Raw genomic sequence first — 22,252 nt, 5'->3', positions numbered from 1 at the left:
TTGCTATCTTAATTGGCCTTGTGAAGCTACATTAATAGATGCGTTTCATCTTAACTTAATGGTGCTATTCTAATAACCTATTTATATTTTTTATTCTAGGATCTAAAGAAGTACCACTTCTACTATTGGTTTTGCTATCCTGCCCTCTGCCTTCCAGAGAGTTTACCTCTCATTCAGGGGCCAGTGGGTTTGGATCAAAGGTTTTCACTAAAACAGGTATCAACAAATAACCAAAATGCACAAAAAATTGGGTTGAATGTGCGAGAGTAGTTATCTAGTTCTTTCCAGAGACAAACAGGTACTTCTCTGAATGAAGAGGTGGTGACTGAAATCCTCCAAAGGTTTTAGGAGCAGACTTATTTAGAAAATGTTTGTAAAGTCATTTTTTTGTATGTATATTTATATATATTTTGAGACTGGGTCTCACCCCCATTACACAGGCTGGAGTGCAGTGGCACGATCATAGCTCACTGTAGCTTCAACTTTTCAGGCTCAGGTGATTCTCTCATCTCAGCCTTCTCAGCACCTGGGACTATAGGCATCCCACCACACCTGGCTAATGTTTGTCTTTTAACAGATATGGGGTTTTGCCATGTTGGCCAGGCTGGTCTTCAACTCCTGGGCTCAAGCAATCTGCCTACCTCAGCCTCCCAAAGTGCTGGAATTACAGGCATGAGCCACCCTGCCTGGTCTATAATGTCATTTTGAAGATGTAGTGAACAGCAATTTTCCAGGTTTTCAGTGGTATTTGGTGAAATGCTAAGCCAGTAAGGGGGAATTATGGGAATATTTTGAAACACCAAAATAATTTACCAAAATGTGGTCTTCATTTTCAATGTGGGGAAACATAAGGCAGTATACTCTGGGAACAAGTCTTTGAAACAAAACAGAAGGCATTCTCTGACACTGGTACCAAGTTGCAGAACTTTTCTACCTGGCGCGGTACATGCAGAGTTAGTCGGTGACATTTGGGATAGATAATAAGGTCATTAGAGATGGTTCCCAGAAGAGCAGTTAAAATAATCAGGCTGGTAAAACAGAGACCCTAAACTAGAGAATTCTGATTGTTGTTAAAGCAAAGATTATGTGTCAAGATGACTTGAATTCATGAAACACATCAATCACTAAAGCCCTGAATACTGAAGCCATCATTCAGGGGGCTTTCTTGGAGCTGTTCAGGGAGCAGCCATTATTGATTTAAAGTTTTTTTTTTTTTTTTAATTTCGTACAAATCCAAGGTTGTGGTTTTGTGGAACTAATTTCCCAAGAAGAAATATAAGTGGGGAAAAAGGATTTTGGATGAGGATTGACTGCTGGTAGGTATGGGGTTTCTTTTATTGAGGACAAAAATGTTCTATAATTATTATTTCTGTGGTGGTTGCATAAGCCTGTGAACATACTAAAAAAACAACACATTGCATTATGTACTTTAAATGGGTGAATTGGGTCAGGCACAGTGGCTCACACCTCTAATGTAATTCCAGCACTTTGGAATGCAGAGGTAAGCAGATCACTTGAGTTCAGGAGTTCAAGACCACCCTGGGCAATATGGTGAAACCCCTTCTCTATAAAAAATACAAAAAAGTTAGCTGGGCATGGTGGTATGTGCCTATAGTCCCAGCTACTCAGGAGGCTGAGGTAGGAGGATTGATTGAGCCCAGGAGGTTGAGGCTGCAGTGAGCTGTGATTGCCTGGGTGACAGGGCAAGAAAGGCAGCTTGGAGCCAGAAGGAAGACACCTGTCTCAAAAAGTAATAAATGGGTGAATTGTATGGTATGTTAGTCATGTCTCAGTAAACCTGTTGAAGATTATGGAAAGGTTCAGGATAAAATTCATTGGGGTAGATTCATGTTGGATTATCATAGGAGAGAAAGAATGTTTGGTTACCTCTCTAAAACTCTGATTGACAGCTTAGGGAACCACCATGTTGTACCATAAAATGTCCCTTTGTGCTCCTAAGACACACACCACCATGCACCTAGAAAGCGTTATATAAAAGCTAAGTGATATTATTTGGAGGCACTTCTATGTTCGTTTGCTGTAATAGAGTAAGAGGAGTGTGATCAGTCATTTCCAGTCTTCTGGTTTTAAGGTACCTTTTATTTTGAGTTAGTTTTTAGCTCAGAACTAGATATGTTATTTTCTAGAGAATAACGGTGTGTTTTCTGTTTTCAGATTGAATCATTAGAGTGTGCATATGATAATCTTTGTCAAACAGAAGGAGTCACAGCTCTTCCTTACTTCTTAATCAAGTATGATGAGAACACGGTGCTGGTTTCCTTGCTTAAACACTACAGTGATTTCTTCCAAGGTCAAAGGATGAAGGTCAGATAAACTTTGAGTATGATTTTATTATATAGTTTTTTAAAAAATCTGAAGTTCATGTTACAAGAGACCACTGCAAAATTCAAACTTGTTTAGATTTCCTTAGCTTTCAAAGGATGTTTAAGAACATTTCCTTATCTCTACCCTCTCCTGCCTCTGCGGTTATCAAATCAGCTCCTCCAGGTTTTTCTAGCTCTACTATAGCTCAGAGTAATTTTGATACCTTACTCTTTTGTTTGTTTGTTTGTTTGAGACGGAGTCTCGTACTGTCTCCTGGGCTGGAGCGCAGTGGCACAATCTTGGCTCACTGCAACCTCCACCTCCCAGGTTCAAGCGATTCTCCTGGTCAACCTCCCGAGGAGCTGGGACTGTAGGTGCCCGCCACCACACCCGGCTAATGTTTTGTATTTTTAGTAGAGATGGGGTTTCACTATGTTGGCCATGCTGGTCTTGAATGCGTGACCCACCTCAGCCTCCCAAAGTACTGGGATTATAGGCATGAGCCACTGCGCCCAACCAATACCTTACTCTCTATTAGTGCTAAAGTTATTTCCTTTTTCCCTCCTGATGTGTTTTACCCCTATGTTTTAATTTTTATTCCCAGAACTACCCTGTAGTTCAGGCCCCTCATATCAAACTCCTGTACACTTAGAATCTTGTTTCCATCTTGCGCAATAGTACTATAGAAGAATCTCCCTTGAACTACCCACCTTTAGTATATCATTCATTGACCAAGAGCCTAAGAGTGTCTTCCTTCTGGCTCCAAACTGCCTTTCCTGCCTTATCTTCCACTATTTTCCTCATAAAGCATTGCTCCAGCTAATCTTATCTATTTTTCTGCAGAATCTCCATCCCCTTCCCATCAGATACACCTAAAACTTTTTTTGTATCTTTCTTTTTCTCATGTTATATCATCTTCCTAAAACATATTCTACTTATGAAAATCCTAAGAAATTCTCTCTGTCCTTATTGAAATTCTGTCTTCACTGTGAAGCATTTTCATGGTGTGGCCATATATGATCTATCCCTATCTGAAGTCATTGCATTTATTCCCTGATCCGCATTTGCAGGTCTAGTACCTTGTACAAATTTCTTTTTGTGCCATATTAGACTGTAAGCTCCAAGAGGGCAGGGCCCAAGTCTTATGAATTTGTGTCCATATAGTGTCTAGTACTTATCTGAGGCCCTCAATAAAATTCTTTTGAATGAATGAAAGAGTACTGTAAGTGTCTTTTAGAAGTGATCAGATATATAGGAAGTTGTCTTAGCCATACAGGAGACTATGAACTAAAAATAACAAAGATTTATGAGTGTTAGGAAGTTCTGAAATCAAATAGAATCATCTCCATAGCCATGTGAATATATCAGAGCTGAAAAAAGGAAAGCCTTTAACTGACGGTCTGGTTATTCTTTAGCCTGAACTTAGGATGGCTTTTGCATAACGTGCAGGTTACATATGTATACATGTGCCATGTTGGTGTGCTGCACCCATCAACTCGTCAGCACCCATCAATTCATCATTTATATCAGGTATAATTCCCCAATGCAATCCCTCCCCCCTCCCCCCTCCCCATGATAGGCCCCAGTGTGTGATGTTCCCCTTCTCGAGTCCAAGTGAGCTCATTGTTCAGTTCCCACCTATGAGTGAGAACATGCGGTGTTTGGTTTTCTCTTCTTGTGATAGTTTGCTAAGAATGATGGTTTCCAGCTGCATCCATGTCCCTACAAAGGACGCAAACTCATCCTTTTTTATGGCTGCATAGTATTCCATGGTGTATATGTGCCACATTTTCTTAATCCAGTCTGTCACTGATGGACATTTGGGTTGATTCCAAGTCTTTGCTATTGTGAATAGTGCCGCAATAAACATACGTGTGCATGTGTCTTTGTAGTAGCATAATTTATAATCCTTTGGGTATATACCCAGTAGTGGGATGGCTGGGTCATATGGTACATCTAGTTCTAGATCCTTGAGGAATCGCCATACTGTTTTCCATAATGGTTGAACTAGTTTACAATCCCACCAACAGTGTAAAAGTGTTCCTATTTCTCCACATCCTCTCCAACACCTATTGTTTCCTGATTTTTTAATGATTGCCATTCTAACTGGTGTGAGATGGTATCTCATTGTGGTTTTGATTTGCATTTCTCTGATGGCCAGTGATGATGAGCATTTTTTCATGTGTCTGTTGGCTGTATGAATGTCTTCTTTTGAGAAATGTCTGTTCATATCCTTTCCCCACTTTTGGATGGGGTTGTTTGTTTTTTTCTTGTATATTTGTTTGAGTTCTTTGTAGATTCTGGAAATTAGCCCTTTGTCAGATGAGTAGATTGCAAAAATTTTCTCCCATTCTGTAGGTTGCCTGTTCACTCTGATGGTAGTTTCTTTTGCTGTGCAGAAGCTCTTTAGTTTAATGAGATCCCATTTGTCAATTTTGGCTTTTGCTGCCATTGCTTTTGGTGTTTTAGACATGAAGTCCTTGCCCATGCCTATGTCCTGAATGGTACTACCTAGATTTTCTTCTAGGGTTTTTATGGTATTAGGTCTAACATTTAAGTCTCTAATCCATCTTGAATTAATCTTCGTATAAGGAGTAAGGAAAGGATCCAGTTTCAGCTTTCTACTTATGGCTAGCCAATTTTCCCAGCACCATTTATTAAATAGGGAATCCTTTCCCCATTTCTTGTTTTTCTCAGGTTTGTCAAAGATCAGATGGTTGTAGATGTGTGGCATTATTTCTGAAGGCTCCGTTCTGTTCCATTGGTCTATATCTCTGTTTTGGTACCAGTACCATGCTGTTTTGGTTACTGTCGCCTTGTAGTATAGTTTGAAGTCAGGTAGCGTGACGCCTCCGGCTTTGTCCTTTTGACTTAGGATTGTCTTGGCAATACGGGCTCTTTTTTGGTTCCATATGAACTTTAAAGCAGTTTTTTCCAATTCGGTGAAGAAACTCATTGGTAGCTTGATGGGGATGGCATTGAATCTATAAATAACCTTGGGCAGTATAGCCATTTTCACAATATTGATTCTGCCTATCCATGAGCATGGTATGTTCTTCCATTTGTTTGTGTCCTCTTTGATTTCACTGAGCAGTGGTTTGTAGTTCTCCTTGAAGAGGTCCTTTACATCCCTTGTAAGTTGGATTCCTAGGTATTTGATTCTCTTTGAAGCAATTGTGAATGGAAGTTCATTCCTGATTTGGCTCTCTGCTTGTCTGTTACTGGTGTATAAGAATGCTTGTGATTTTTGCACATTAATTTTGTATCCTGAGACTTTGCTGAAGTTGCTTATCAGCTTAAGAAGATTTTGGGCTGAGACGATGGGGTTTTCTAAATACACAATCATGTCATCTGCAAACAGGGACAATTTGACTTCTTCTTTTCCTAACTGAATACCCTTGATTTCTTTCTCTTGCCTGATTGCCCTAGCCAGAACTTCCAACACTATGTTGAATAGGAGTGGTGAGAGAGGGCATCCCTGTCTTGTGCCAGTTTTCAAAGGGAACTTTTCCAGTTTTTGCCCATTCAGTATGATATTAGCTGTGGGTTTGTCATAAATAGCTCTTATTATTTTGAGGTACGTTCCATCAATACCGAATTTGTTGAGCGTTTTTAGCATGAAGGGCTGTTGAATTTTGTCAAAAGCCTTTTCTGCATCTATTGAGATAATCATGTGGTTCTTGTCTTTGGTTCTGTTGATATGCTGGATTACGTTGATTGATTTGCGAATGTTGAACCAGCCTTGCATCCCAGGGATGAAGCCCACTTGATCATGGTGGATAAGCTTTTTGATATGCTGCTGAATCCGGTTTGCCAGTATTTTATTGAGAATTTTTGCATCGATGTTCATCAGGGAGATTGGTCTAAAATTCTCTTTTTTTGTTGTGTCTCTGCCAGGCTTTGGTATCAGGATGATGTTGGCCTCATAAAATGAGTTAGGGAGGATTCCCTCTTTTTCTATTGATTGGAATAGTTTCAGAAGGAATGGTACCAGCTCCTCCTTGTACCTCTGGTAGAATTCAGCTGTGAATCCATCTGGTCCTGGGCTTTTTTTGGTGGGTAGGCTATTAATTGTTGCCTCAATTTCAGAGGCTGCTATTGGTCTATTCAGGGATTCAACTTCTTCCTGGTTTAGTCTTGGGAGAGTGTACGTGTCCAGGAAATTATCCATTTCTTCTAGATTTTCTAGTTGATTTGCGTAGAGGTGTTTATAGTATTCTCTGATGGTAGTTTGTATTTCTGTGGGGTCGGTGGTGATATCCCCTTTATCATTTTTTATTGCGTCTATTTGATTCCTCTCTCTTTTCTTCTTTATTAGCCTTGCTAGCGGTCTGTCAATTTTGTTGATCTTTTCAAAAAACCAACTCCTGGATTCATTGATTTTTTGGAGGGTTTTTTGTGTCTCTATCTCCTTCAGTTCTGCTCTGATCTTAGTTATTTCTTGCCTTCTGCTAGCTTTTGAATGTGTTTGCTCTTGCCTCTCTAGTTCTTTTAATTGTGATGTTAGAGTGTCAATTTTAGATCTTTCCTGCTTTCTCTTGTGGGCACTTAGTGCTATAAATTTCCCTCTACACACTGCTTTAAATGTGTCCCAGAGATTCTGGTATGTTGTATCTTTGTTCTCATTGGATTCAAAGAACATCTTTATTTCTGCTTTCATTTCGTTATGTACCCAGTAGTCATTCAGGAGCAGGTTGTTCAGTTTCCATGTAGTTGAGCGGTTTTGATTGAGTTTCTTAGTCCTGAGTTCTAGTTTGATTGCACTGTGGTCAGAGAGACAGTTTGTTATAATTTCTGTTCTTTTACATTTGCTGAGGAGTGCTTTACTTCCAATTATGTGGTCAATTTTGGAATAAGTGTGATGTGGTGCTGAGAAGAATGTATATTCTGTTGACTTGGGGTGGAGAGTTCTATAGATGTCTATTAGGTCCGCTTGGTGCAGAGATGAGTTCAATTCCTGGATATCCTTGTTAACTTTCTGTCTCGTTGATCTGTCTAATGTTGACAGTGGAGTGTTGAAGTCTCCCATTATTATTGTATGGGAGTCTAAGTCTCTTTGTAAGTCTCTAAGGACTTGCTTTATGAATCTGGGTGCTCCTGTATTAGGTGCATATATATTTAGGATAGTTAGCTCTTCCTGTTGGATTGATCCCTTTACCATTATGTAATGGCCTTCTTTGTCTCTTTTGATCTTTGATGGTTTAAAGTCTGTTTTATCAGAGACTAGGATTGCAACCCCTGCTTTTTTTTGTTCTCCATTTGCTTGGTAGATCTTCCTCCATCCTTTTATTTTGAGCCTATGTATGTCTCTGCATGTGAGATGGGTCTCCTGAAGACAGCAGACTGATGGGTCTTGACTCTTTATCCAGTTTGCCAGTCTGTGTCTTTTAATTGGAGCATTTAGTCCATTTACATTTAAGGTTAATATTGTTATGTGTGATCTTGATCCTGCCATTATGATATTAACTGGTTATTTTGCTCATTAGTTGATGCAGTTTCTTCCTAGGCTCGATGGTCTTTACATTTTGGCATGTTTTTGCAATGGCTGGTACCGGTTGTTCCTTTCCATGTTTAGGGCTTCCGGCTTTTTTTTTTAAAGCACATTTTAAAATCAACTGCATTTACATTTTATTTTTCAGAGGAAGCCTTTTTTTTTTTTTTCCTTGTATTTTTAGTAGAGACGGGTTTCACCGTGTTAGCCAGGATGGTCTCGATCTCCTGGCTTTGTGATCCGCCCACCTTGGCCTCCCAGAGTGCTGGGATTATAGGTGTGAGCCACCGTGCCTGGCCCAGAGGAAGCTTTTTAAATTGAGGACTGAAGTTTGAATTTTTATTAAAATTCTTTCCCCCAGGTGATTTCACAGAACCACAGCTAAATTAGTATAGCAGTAAGACCATTAATAGTTTAAAGTCCAATCTAGTGTGAAGTCCTGTTGTCATAGCAGGCAGGATTAAATGGCCTGTGTTTGGAAGCGACTGTAGGTCAGGTTTTATGTGGTAAATAAGTGATCCTCCCCAAAGTACATCTCTACCAAAATAATAACAGTTTGAATAATGCTTTACAATTAATTTAAAAGGGACTTCCACATACTTGCTCTTTCTATAATAACTCTGTGGAACAAATGTTAGTTACTAACTGTGGTTAGTTAATTAGTATCTGCATTTTCTGTTTGAGACTCAAAGTCACATGACCACATTGTCTTATTATGAAGCCTATGCCATTTCTTTTTGTTGTTGTTGTTGAGGCAGAGTCTTGCTGTCGCCCAGGCTGGAGTGCAGTGGCACGATCTCGGCTCACTGCAACCTCCGCTTCCCGGCTTCAAGCGATTCTCCTGCCTCAGCCTCCCAAGCAGCTGGGACTACAGGTGTGCACCATCATGCCCAGCTAATTTTTGTATTTTTAGTAGCGATGGGGTTTCACCATATTGGCCAGGCTAGTCTCAAACTCCTGACCTCGTGATCCACCTGCCTTGGCCTCCCAAAGTGTTGGGATTACAGGCGTGAGCCACTGTGCCGGGCCACAAGCCTATGCCCTTTATACCATTCCCTTGACCTTGGGGAAACTGCATAACTTTTCTTTGTATTAGTTTATCTGTTAAATGGTGGTATTGCCACCTCCTTATAAGGTTTTGTGAGGATTAAACATGATAATGTGAATAAAATGCTGAGCACATGGTAGATGCTCAATGTTTCCACTTCCTTTATATTTCAACAGCAGCCTATTTTGAAAGACAGGGGTCTCCTCTGAAGTCCTCTGGGGGATTCACCAGTGCCCTGTCCCTGAGTCTAACTGCCTGTCTGCTTGTCGGGTTCAGGCACATTCACTTGGTTACAGTTGTATCTCAGGAAAGCCTGGAATTACTCAGCACATGTGATGAACACCTCCTTATGGGCCAGAAATTTTGAGATACAATTGTACTTGTTCTCACACAACCTAAGGTCTTCTAGAGGAGATGAGACATTGACCTGTGGAAAGTTAAGTAGAAATTCAAGTAATGGAAGATAAGTTCAAAATATTGATACGCGTGGTACTTTGGTTGATCGTCTATGCCTTACCTGATTCTAGAAAAGATCACCAGAAGCCTTAGAGCGTTTCGGCCTCATGGGAGTTTTATAGCTTTCATGCTGCCCTTCCTAACCTGTGGCCCTGAATGTTCCTGTCTCTCCTCCGCACTGCTGTCCAAGTGCATTTTCTAATGTGTAAATTTGATCATGTAACTCTTCTACTTAAAACCCTTCTAAGGTTCCTGTTGACTTCAGGATGACGTTGAAACTACTTAGCTTGGCATTTGAGGTCTCTTCCATTCTGGTTCCTGTCCATCACTAGCCTCATTTTATATTTCCCAAGATACATCCTGTGCTCTGGCTACCCCTGTGCCCTCCAAATGCCACATGCTTTCCCCCCATCTCTCTGCCTTCAGACATCTCTCTGTCTCCCTTCTGTCACCTGGCAGCTGCCTCACCTACCTTTCTGATTCATCATCCCAGGACGCACTGACTGATTGCTTGCACCATTTCATGTCTCTCTTCTGTGTTCTGGTAGCAGCCTCCCTCCTAGCACTGACTGGTCTCCAAAGTAATTGTTGATTCACTTTTCTGCCTGCCCCATATCCCCAGCCTGTCAGCAACTTTAGCACTGAATCTTGTTTGTCCCCACTCTGCATCCTCAACATTTAGTGCAATGCTGGACACTTAAGAGACACATGATGCGAGAATGCTGAGAGGAGAGAGAGAGAATTGTGAACTGCTTTGAAAATTCAAGAAGACTTTTGCCGGGGGCAGGGTCGAACCCTAGAGAAATAATTTCTAGACATCATTTTCAGTGATTCTTGCTTTTATTGCATTAACCTCATTCACTCTCTTTAGCATAATGCCAGTTTCCCTTTGAGCCATGACATTTCCTTGAAGGTTTTCACCCTCTGTTTTCGAAAATAGGCATTCTTTTCAGTATAAATTCCTGCACTTGGGCTCTGGCTTCATGTTTTACTCGATTCTGCCCCCTCCTCTTCCCACCAGCACTTTGTTCCCTGAAAAGTCACGCTTCTCTTTGAGCCCTGTGTCCTCATGTGTAGGACGGAGAAATATTGGAATCCCTCTGAGTTTCTCTCTTCAGCCTGTTTCTCTTCTGGGTTATCTCATTGTGCCTGCAACGCCAGAAACCATTTCCTCCCAAGTAATTCCGTTTTCTCCCACTAGCCTGAACCTCCCTCTGGACCCCGGGCCACATTATCTAGCTCCCTGCTTTTGCCTCCTTCTGCACCGTATAATCTTTGTCCCAAGACTGGTCCTTTTCTGGCTTCACTGGCTCAGAATGGTTCTGCCTCTATCCAGTCACATGAGCCAGAAATCTGGTCATCCTACCGGACAGCTCTCTTCCCCCTACCACCCGTGTCTTGTGGATTTCATGTCCTGAATGTCTCTCAGCCTGCCACCTTGCATTTCTTCTGCCACCACCTCAATCTCTGCTATACTGCAGCAGCTTCCTAACAAGCCTCCTTGTATCTACTCTGGGCTTCTCCAGTTCATTCCCACATCATCCCCACAGTTTTCTTTAGAAAAGCAGATCTGATCATGTCCCTATCATAATGAAACACCTGAATGTCTTCTTCCCTGTGCTCTAAGAATAGAGGCTAAGTTCTTTAATATGGCCTACAAGAGTCTGTGTGGCCTGGCCCCTGTGGGCATCCAGCCCCAAGTCGTTCCACGTTCCCTGCCACAGGGCTTTTGCATGCACCTTTTGCCTGGAACTCTCTTCTCTCTCCCTTCTCCGCTTCTACTTTTCCCTCCCCCAACCTCCCCTTTGCTCTGTTAAGTGCTCACTCTTTCAAGGAAACCCTTCCCTGACCTCTATAAAAAGGTTTATTCCTTCTGTATAAGCTCTCATATCACTGTGTATCCCTTCTTTTTTCTTCTTTTCTTTTCTTTCTTTCTTTTTTTTTTTTTTTTTTGAAATGGAGTTTCACTCTTTGTTGCCCAGGCTGGAGTGCAATGGCACGATCTTTGCTCACTGCAGCCTCCACCTCCAGGGTCCAAGTGATTCTCCTGCCTCTGCCTCCCGAGTAACTGGAATTACAGGCATATGCCACCACACCTGGCTAATTGTTTTAATTTTAGTAGAGTCGGGGTTTCGCCATGATGGCCAGGCCAGTCTCAACTCCTGACCTCAGGTGATCCACCCACCTCAGCCTCCCAAAGTGCTGGGATTACAGGCGTGAGCCACTACACCTGGTCCATAATTTTATGTTTTCTTGAGTGATCTTTGATTAATGTATTTTTCTCCCATTTAAATGTAAGCTCCACCAGGACAGGTACCCTATCTTTGATTTCCCACCATTGTGTCTGCATCCCATAGCAGAATGCCTGGTGTGTAAAATGCAATGGAAGGATGAATTCATGCATAAATGATTTGTGAAGACTGGAGATTGCTCATGGGAAGCACCTGGTCAGTATCTGGCACACAGTAGGCCTTCAGTAAGTACAGGGTGGCTCTTAGTATTAGTTCGTTGTAAGTGTTCTCTTGGATGTGAGCGTTCTGTTGTCTGGTTAAGGCCATGTAGTTTACAAAGGCTTCCCCAAATTGTCTGCACACCTCAATTTATGTCTAATGAGTTACACACATGGTTACTGGAGTGACAGGAGACAGAATACAGGGGAGGTATATGATCTGCGTGGCTGATTCAGAGCAGGGGTTCTTAATTTGGAGTAGGGTGCAAATGCATAATGTCTCAGAAGTTTTTGGAGGCAGTGGATCCTCGCCCCAGAAAAATACACATCTACATGCAGTTCTGCATCTGTTGTCAGAGATGCACAGAGCACTGAGACTCTCGGAGGCCCTGGCTTGGAGGAAGATTAAGGAAAAGACAGGAGTTAGCCTGCCTAGCAGGGAGCCTGTGGATTGTTAAGGTCAGGAGGTGAATGAGTCCTCTTTGTTCCAAGTCACAGTAGGAGCTTTGCATGTGGAGGTACTGTTCACTTGTGTGTGAAGCCTTGGTTGACTATGAGAGAGTGGGTACCTGCCCCTGAAGAGGACACATTGCCAGCACCGACAGCAGGGACTGCCATGGTCTCAGTTTTGACCATGTGCCCAGCATGTAGCTGGTCACTCATACATGCTATCACTTATCCTTACATGCCCTGCAAAGTGAGTAGTGTTGTCTACATTTTACAGATGAGGAGAATGGAAAAGAGACTAGGGAATGGAAGCCTCTTCACATGTGAATGATCTTACTTCCTACAGCCAGAATGCTTCCTGTAGTAGAAAAAGGAAGCAACCATTTTTTTCTGCTCAGCTCACAGTGTGTTGGGGTAGAGTAGGAAGGCTAGACTTCAGTTCCCAACAGCTTAATGGGCTGAATCCTCTGAGCCTTAGTTTCCTCAGTGTGTATAAGCATACAGTAACGACACCCCCTTCCTTGTAGGTGGCTGGGAGAACTAAGAGTCATTAAGTTTCACTCACATGTTCTAATTGTTCCCGCTGTATTTTCTTAGAACGTTTTTCAGTTTTCATTTTCAAAGGAAAATTTTCTTTGGATTAACCCCAGTTTCCAGCTATTCCATAAAAATGGAGTTTTAAGGTCCCGAGTCACACAGCCCACTCTGCCTTTACCAAAGGAAGGCACAAGAGAAGTCCCTCCTGAGATTGGCAGGGTTGCCAGTTCAGCAGCCCCTGGGACATCCAAGAAAGTTATACCAGTTCACTAATGGTACGATCTTTAAATGAAAGCTCAAAAGCAAATGTGACTGCGATTGGTTTCATCTCACTTCTTGGGTGATGTATAGTTCTTACTGTGATTGCTTAGTGCTAGAGTTCTTTGTCACTTATACTTTAAAAATACCTGTTATAACCCAATATATGTCTTTGTGCACACATACACACGTATAACAAATGACTTTTGCAAAATAATGCTTTCCTTTATTCTGTTTTATCTTTTTGAAAAATTCTAGTCGTGACCCAGTAAATTATTTAAGAATCGCAAATAGCTCACCCCCTGCAGTTTGAAATATGCTTTGTGATCATTTTATGACCATTTTGGGAATACTGGCAAATAAATGAACTGTACTAGGTGAGGTTCCATTCATTAGTTTTATTTCCAGCTATATCTCTCTGTTTTTAAAATGTCACAAAGGTTTTCAGCTATTATTTTACGTTTTCAGGTTTTTTTAATATACAGACTTTTTGTATACTTCTTCTAATCCTGTATATTTTTTAAAACTAAGATTGTACAGTATTTTGTTTTATTGTAGCATTTTAGCATAATAGTGTTATATTCATCAACATCCTTTTGAATGGATGTATGATAGTATTTTTGCCAAGGTTTTGACTTTCAGATTTCTCATAATTTCTTCACTATTGGGACTGCTTTTTGCATCAAATCTTTCCTCTCTCTTTTTCCTCTCCTTATCCCCTGTATTTTTAATTATTTCCATAGAAAAGATGTCTAGATGTAGAATTACTGCGTTACAGAGTTTGAGGCTGGGTGTGGTGGCTCACGCCTGTAATCCCAACACTCTGGGGGACCGAGGTAAGAGGGTTGCTTGAGACCAGGAGTTCAAGACCAGCATGGGCAACATAGCAGGACTCTGTCTCTACAAAAAAATTTAAAAATTAGCTAGGTGTGGTGGCACACACTTGTAGTCCAAGATACTCTGAAGGCTGAGGCAGGAGGATTCCTTGAACCTAGGAATTTGAGTCTGCAGTGAACTGTGATCGTGCCACTGCACTCTATCTGGGCAACAGAATGAAACTGTCAAGAAAAAAAAATTTGAACATTTTAAGGTTTATAATCAGCGGTGTGCTGATAAATGTTTAACAACCAGCTCTTGTGAGGTGGGAAGAGTCCTGATTTTATAGTGTTTTCTTACTTGTGTAGTATCAGTACTCCCACCATGGCCAATTTCAAGCTACCAGTGTGAAGTCCTGGAATGCCGAGTTGGGGAGAGACATTAACAGTTGGCTCCCAGAAGCCTGTCTGGGCCAACTCCAACACACCACTGCTTATGATAAATGTTTCCCCAAGACCCTGCCAGCTTCCCTCCTACCAGCTGTGTACCCTTACCAGGATCAGATGTTATAGTATTATACACATGTGTTAGGTTGAAATTGGGCCTTAAGTTCTTCTCTCAATGAAATGTGGATTCCACAGTCACACTATATTGCTACAACAGATCATCATCTTTCAGGCCAGTTCTTATGATTACGTTAAAAATAGCTCATGACATTGTCCCATTGCCAATCTTTTGGGAAAGGTTGCTTGACTCTTCTACTTCATTCAGAGCAGTTATTGAAGATTGAATATTTGGGAAATGTTGTGTAATTTCAACAACATTAGCCTTTAATTCTAGGGCTTTAAAATCTGTGGACAGGAGCAATAGCCAAGGAGCAACAATTTATATGCTATTAGTTGGGCTCTTTCTTCACTTAGTGATCTCTCCGCATCTTGGCAGCTGTCTGTGACTTTGAAGTGCATTAGGTATTTCAGTTCTTCCCCCATACTTTAAAAATGTGTAATCTCCTTTGTGCATTTCCTGTTATATCAAGTGTTTGAGTTATAAAGACAGCCATTTGTTAGATTAGCATGTTTTATGGGATCATTGTGGAAAATGTTCTTACTGGAGACAAGCAAGTTGGCAATTTTGCCCTCTTTCTCACAGTGTGCTTTTTCGGCAAATTGCTTGGCAGACTGATCATGACTGAATCATTTCAATGAATTATATGCTCTCAGCCAAGTAGAAAGGAACATTTATTTCATAAAGTTTCTAAACAAAGTTTTTCTTCAGTTATGTTGTGCTTCTTTCTGCTGATTTGTATTACAAAAGGAAGTGATTTGCCCAAGTTCGCACAATTAATTTGTGGCAAAGCCAGTTCTAAAACCAGAACTCCTAGTCAGTGAGTATTTATGAAAAACTTTTTTAAAAAAATTCTGTTTAACCGTAGCATAAGCTGGCTTACCTAGCATTGTGCCAACTAATCATTCCTCCAATGATTAAGATAGATTCTGAGTTGATTCCTAAAGCACTTGAAGATTTTGGAGTCACTTTTGAATCATCAAAGAAAGATTAAATGATGTTCAGCATAGTGTTAAATGGATTTTGTCATTTTCCTATTCGATGCCTGCCTTCTGCACTTATGCCTCATATAGGTAGGAAAGTTACCTTAAAGTATTTTCAAGCTGACCTGCTTTTATGGGTAAGTGGTAGATTTTTCTCCTTAACAGATCATTCCTGCTCTCTATAGCCCATGTTAGGTCAGGTTGCTCTAAGAAACTTATTTGTAGTCTTTTATGCTCAAAAAAAGATTTTTTTTTCACTATTCTACCCCATTGCCTTTGCCTTAGGGTAAGAAATATGCTTATTCTTTGAAATTAGGCATCCACGTGTAGCATCTAACATAATATTCTAATTTATATAATTTAGATATCATTTAGTCCCAACTCTACATTTGCACGTGATAAAACCCAGACCCCAAGAATATTTGATATACCAGAACTTATCCCTTTCTTTTCTTTGCTAATTAAGAAAAGATAACCTTGAAACTGAAGATAGCTAACTATGTACAGTCACGTGCCACATGATGTTTCGGTCAACAGTCACCACATATTCAGCAGTGGTTCCGTAAGATTGTAATAATGTATTTTTACTATACCTTCTCTGTGTTTAGATTTGTTCAGATACACAAATACCATTGTGTTACAGTCACCTACAGTATTCAGTATGGTCACATGCTCTCCGGGTTTCTAGCCTAGGAACAACAAGCTATACCAGGTAGCCCAGGTGTGGTGTAGTAGGCTATACAATCTAGGTTTGTGTAAGAACACCCTGTGATGTTGGTATGACGGTGAAATTGCCTAATAATGCATTTCTCAGAATGCATCCCCATCATTAAGCAATGACTGTCGTGGTGATGGATTGGATTGAACAAAGAGGTCTATGAAGTTACTGCAAGAGAGTGTATTTATGTTGTTTTTGTAGTTACCATTTGTTGAGTGCTGGCCTCATTCTCAGTTTCTGTGCTAAGTACAGTTAAAAATTATCCTATAGGCCAGGCGTGGTGACTCATGCATGTAATCACAGCACTTTGGGAAGCCGAGGTGGGCAGATCACCTGAGGTCTGGAGTTCGTGACCAGCCTGACCAACATGATGAAATCCCATCTCTACTAAAAATACAAAATTAGCCAGGCATGGTGGCACATGCCTGTAATCCCAGCTACTTGGGAGGCTGAGACAGGAGAATTGCTTGAACCCAGGAGGCAAAGGTTACGGTGAGCTGAGATCGTGCCATTGCATTCCAGCCTGGGCAACAGGAGCAAAACTCCATCTCAAAAAAAAAAAAAAAAAAATTATCCTATAGTTGAGAAAATTAAGGCATAGAGAAGTAAAGTAAATTGCTCAAGGTTACACAAGAGCAAGTGATCCAGAATGTTTGATTAAGGGCCCAGGTTTATGAAGTCATTTGAAAATTGCAACTCATTGTCTCTGTAGGAATGGCATTTTCTATATTGATACTGCCTAGATTCTTCCTAAGTAACCCATTTAATAGCCTTTGTGTGTTTTTTTGTTGTTTTTCCTTTGCTGGTTTGAATAGCCTTTAGATACTCTGTCAGATTGAGCTTTGATATAGTCTGTGTTGTTTTGTGACCTATAGGATATTTTCTTCTTAAACATTCTCTAAAGTTCTATGATTTTGGAGCCCGAAGAAATCCTTTGAGATGAAAGGTTCAACCCCCTCATCTTGCAGGAGAGGAAGGAACTTCCCCCAATGTCTTAGAATCAGTTAGCTGCAGAATTAAAACACATACCTGCTGACTGTTGAGCAAGTGCGTTTTTCACTACATCAGGCCATTTTCTAATTCTAAGCTGTTTCAGTGTTTTGGAAGTAGAAATGCTAGTTTCTCCCTTCTCCCCCTTTTTACAGTGGATGGAGTTGTAAATGCTTTTCCTTTCTTTCTTTTTTTTTTTTTTTCTGGGACGGAGTCTCGCTGTGTCGCCCAGGCTGGAGTGCAGTGGCGAGATCTTGGCTTACTGCAACCTCCACCTCCCGGGTTCAAGCCATTCTCCTGCCTCAGCCTTCCAAGTAGCTGGGACTACAGGTGCCCACCAGCATGCCCAACTAATTTTTTTGTATTTTTAGTAGAGACAGGATTTTACCGTGTTAGCCAGGATGGTCTCAATCTCCTGACCTCGTGATCTGCCCGCCTTGGCCTCCCAAAGTGCTGGGATTACAGGCGTGAGCCACTGCGCCTGGCCTAGAGTTGTAAATGCTTTTTATGAATAAAAGCAATGTGAAATTGATGCGATGATTGCTAAATAAATGTAGTTTGTCTGGCAGATGCTATCTGTCGTAATTGGAAAAGGGGAACAAAATAAAAAGATGTCCCTGATGGAAGAGTAGCAGGTGGGGTGGCCACATGAACCAGAAGGGCTCAAGGAAGACAACTTCTTAATTTGGTGGAAGCCCTAGACTGGAAATCTTGTTCTCAGAGTTCTCTCGCTTCTCATTGGAAGCCCTCGTCTTTTTTTTTTTTTTTTTCTCATCTTACTTTCACATTCTCACCTAGGAGAATCCCAGGGTTAAAATGCCATGAGACCCTGTATTGTTGAGAGAGGAAAGAAGGAAGGAAAAGGAACTTGCTGAGATGCTGCATCACAGTTTTGTATAGAAGCTTCAGGTCTGTGTCACTCAGGCATCACTTTTCCCCCTCTAGCTGCCTCCCAGGATCTCTGCTCAAGATCTTTGCAGAGGGGGAGTCCACGTATTCAAGCCTGGAGAAATTTACTAGTCTGTCATCTATTCAATAGATACTTGCTGACTATCAGGCACCGTGCTTAGGTAACTCATGATGGAAAGATGAATACACTGCTCCTGCCTTCACAGAGAGTTCTAAACCAGCAAGACATCAAACATAAAATGCATCCTGTGTTTTCTTTATTCTAAAATGCTTGTTTCTCCGTATTTTAATTTTTCTGAAGTCAGGAATTTCTTACAATTGTGTGTATTTATGCAGTGAACCCTCTTTTAAGGAAATACTCATTTTCTTCTTTTGACTCTAGACAGCTAGTGCTAAGATGATAGTGTACATAAGAATCACATGCAGTAGTCACGGGACATGCAGGTATTGGTGGTACCTAGAGAGGTCTGGGATCAGATTGAGTGTGTGTATGTGTGTGGGTAGGGTGTTGTGCAAGTTCATCAAGCTTCTAGGCAATTCTGATGCAGGTGGTCTGTGCCAGACCATACTTTGAGAAACTGAGAAACTGCTGCAGACAATCAAGAAGTTTGTAACCTGCACATTAGAATCATCTGAGGATCTTTTCAAATAACCAATACTCAAGCCAAACTCCAGATCAATTAAACCAGAACCTCTGGAGGTGAGACACAGGCAACAGTATTTTTGGTAGCTCCCCAGGTGACACCCAAGCATCTTCAAGTGTGAGACCCATGGCTATTAGAAGATTGAGGAAGAACAGTGCTTCTGAAACTCCCCTGGGTTTATTAATCACCTGGGTTCTTATTAAAATGCAAACTCTGATTCAGCAGGTCTGGGGTGGAGACCTGGGATTCTGCTTTTCTGAAGGCTCCCAGGGAAGGCTGATGCATGCATGCTGCTGGGGCATGGACCACATTTTGAGGAGCATGGGAAGATGTAGAGCCAGTTCAGAGTTTTCAAGATAATGACAGTTCAGAGATGTTTTCTTTTGTCTGTAAGAGCACCCTCTCTAATATGCCCTAAATTCGAGTCCATGGAGTGGACCACCTGCACCAGAATTATTCAGGAGCCTGGTACAGATAAAGATACAGATTGCTGGGCTCACCACTGGAGATTCTGAGTCTATCACCAATAATAATATTAGTAGCACTATGTATGTGCTGGACTTTTCATATTTAGTATCAGCTCATTTAATCCTCACTGCAGCTCTATGAAATAAGTAATATATTATTTCCTCCATGATTAAACTGTGGCTTGGAGGGTTGAGTACTTTTCCCTAGGCCTCATTTAGTAAGAGACTACTCAGTGTAGTAAGCTCTATTTTTACTAGATGCTGTAAACCTTAGATGCTGAAACCTTATCTCTGTGAAAAAGGAAATCTCAAAGATATTTCCTGAAAGGATGACCATAGCTATGAACATGTTTGTATTAAATATGAATCTATTTGCGTTTAAGAAATGAACATGCATTTAGACAAAAAAATGCTTCAATTTTAGGAATAAGAAAATTGTATATAACAGAAAAGGTAGCAAGTATTTTAAAGAGTGTCTTTGAAATAATACAGTAATTATCTGATAAGACCATAGGAAAATTCATTTGTGGAGATTGAGCTGATTAAGATTACTTAATTTTCCTTCAAAAGGAAATAGAAAAAAGTTTGGGACATCAATACAATGGAATGCCATTCAGCCATGACTCATAATGGTTGTAGAACATTTACTGGCATGGAAGACAGTTGACAATACAATAAGAGATATAAAACAATATTTAGGCCAGGCGCAGTGACTCATGCCTGTAATCCCAGCACTTTGGAAGGATAAAGCCAGTGGATCACTGGAGACCAGGAGTTCGAGACCAACCTGGCCAACATGGCGTAACCCCATCTCTACTGAAAAAATACAAAAAATGAGTGGGGCATGGTAGCATACGCCTGTCTGTAGTCCCAGGAACTAGAGAGGCTGAGGCACTAGAGCTGCTTGAATCTCTTGAGGTGGAGGTTGCAGTGAACCGAGATCATGCCGCTGCACTCCAGCCTGGGTATAGAGTGAGACTCTGTCTCAAAACAACAACAACAAAGACAGTATTTACAGCATCATCCCATGTTTGTTTCAAAGTCCCAGTAATTAAAATATATTTATGCAAAGAATAAGTTTATGGGCAATTATATACCAAGATATTAATAGTTCTCTCAGGATAGTGGGGTTATAGATATTCTTCTGAATATGAGTTAAGCTCCTACTTTGTGGCTGATACTATAGCAAGCATTGTGGGAAATAAAAGGGAGTATTTAGGGTGATTCCATCCTTATAGAACTACCTGGATCTAGATTTAACAAAAACGTGTCAGCCGTGTTTTCATTTAACCCATGCTATGCTTATGAAGGAAACTTATGGGTCAATTTATGGTTCTCTGCCAGCAGTTTCTCTCCCTCACCCCTACTCACTCTACATCCTTCCTTTCTTTCTATTACCCATTTATCCATCCATCTACTTTGTTATCATTCAAAAACATTTACCGAGTGTCTGCTCTGTATTTATGAACTGATCATGGAGAGATGAAAAAGATACTCTCTGCTCTCCAGATGCTCTTTGTCTTCCTTTTTTTAAAATAAACTTTATTTTGGGATAATTTTAGATTTACAGAAGATAGTGGCAAAGACAGTACAGAGAATTACCATATACCTTCACCCGGTTTCAGTTTTCTCTAATGTTGTCACATTATGTCACCACGTTTCATTAGTCAAAACTAAGAAGCCAGAATTTTTACATTACTATTAACTCAACTCTAGACATTTCCAATTTCACCCTCTTTCTGTTTAGGATCCAGTGCAGGACACCACATTGCAATTCGTTGTCATGTCTCCTCCTTAGTTTCCTATGATCTGTAGTTGTTTCTCAGGCTTTCTTTGATTTTTTGATGACCTTGACATTTTTGAGGAGTACTGATTAGTTATTTTTATAGAATGTCCCTTGATTTGCGTTTGTCTGATGTTTTCTTGTGATTAGACTGGGGTTATGGGTTTTTGGAAAGAATACCACAGAGTGAAGTACCGTTATCACCTGATATCCACGTGACATCCTTGGTAATGTTAAATTGATTACTTGGTTAAGGTCATATTTGCCAGGTTTCTCTACTGTAAAGTTACTATTTTTTTCTTTGGAAGTAAATCACTAATTCCAGCTACCTTTAAGGAGGGGAAGGGTTACATTTTGCTTCTGAAGAGGGCAGCATTTGCATATATTGTTTGGAAATTTTCTTTAAGGAAGACTTGTCCCTTCACATTTATTCCATTCTTTATTTATATCAGTGTGGACTCATAGATACTTATTTTATACTTTGGGTTATACTTCAACATCATATTATTTATATTGTTGCACAAATTGTGCCAGCCTTGGCCATTGAGAACTCTTTCAGTTGGTGCCTGTATCCCCTTGGCATGCCCCAATTCATTTGTTTTTTGAGTACCTCCTTTCCTGGCATTATAAGATGCTCCAAGCTTCTCTTGTATTTTCCCTGCCCGAGCCCTAGAATTAACCATGTGTCCAAGGAGCCCTGATTTCTTCTCTTGGAGAATGGTATTTAGAAGTCAGTATCTGGGTGCTGGATGCTCATTGTCTTTGAAAGGAAGGAGACAGAAAAATGAAAAATGTTATATACAAAGTTCAAAGAGCTATGGAAGCAGCAAGGACAGATCGACCACTTCTGCCAGGAGAAGACTTCACTGAAGAAATGGTATTTTAAATTGAGTAGAGTTTTCCAGATGAAGATCAGGATTGGAATGGGATGGGAAAGGGGAGGGAGGAAATATATGTTAGCAAAATCAAGGGTAACTGGCTGTTTAACTTGATCTGATTGTAGACTTACATTAGTAGTGGCCCTTCTTTGATTTTCTCATTGCATAAAAATGAGTCAGTTTCACAGATTATATTTATTTGTTTACAAGAGGATTTTCTCTGCAAGTCCTCTTGACTGTCCTCCTTCATTCTCCATCTTCCTTCCAGTCTTTTTTCCTTCTAAATGTATTTAGCTCCTACTTTCTGCCAGGCCCAGTGCAAGGCACAGGGGTGCAGACAAGAATTTGATAACCCCTGCCATCAAGAAGTTCTGTAGTCCAGTGTGAGATCCTGTGGCTTTCTTCTCCTCCCCTTAGCCCTTTACCAGATGTCTAATTTTTAAGGCTTTGCAGAAAGCATAAAAAAAGCAAAGAGGAAGTATGAACAAC

At 40.7% G+C, this 22,252-nt stretch overlaps 1 protein-coding gene across 8 annotated transcripts in view; it reads left to right on the top strand.

Annotated features, from left to right (window-relative positions):
* ATG7 (autophagy related 7) overlaps positions 1-22,252 on the top strand; it is a 278,184-nt gene that overhangs the window by 35,317 nt on the left and 220,615 nt on the right. For 7 of the 8 annotated variants that reach the window (XM_023218426.1, XM_023218421.1, XM_023218424.1 and 4 more), the window contains 2 exons: positions 100-216; positions 2,176-2,325. In XM_023218426.1, coding sequence (XP_023074194.1) covers positions 100-216; positions 2,176-2,325 — 267 coding nt within the window. Of the gene's footprint in view, positions 1-99; positions 217-2,175; positions 2,326-20,046; positions 21,763-22,252 lie in introns of those variants that run through there. The other variant, XM_023218427.3, reaches the window with a different exon arrangement.

This window comes from Piliocolobus tephrosceles, chromosome 2, assembly GCF_002776525.5.
Source record: "Piliocolobus tephrosceles isolate RC106 chromosome 2, ASM277652v3, whole genome shotgun sequence".
NCBI lineage: Eukaryota > Metazoa > Chordata > Mammalia > Primates > Cercopithecidae > Piliocolobus > Piliocolobus tephrosceles.
The sequence above is the reverse complement of the archived record's forward strand: the minus strand, read 5'-3'. Positions and strand labels throughout refer to the sequence as shown.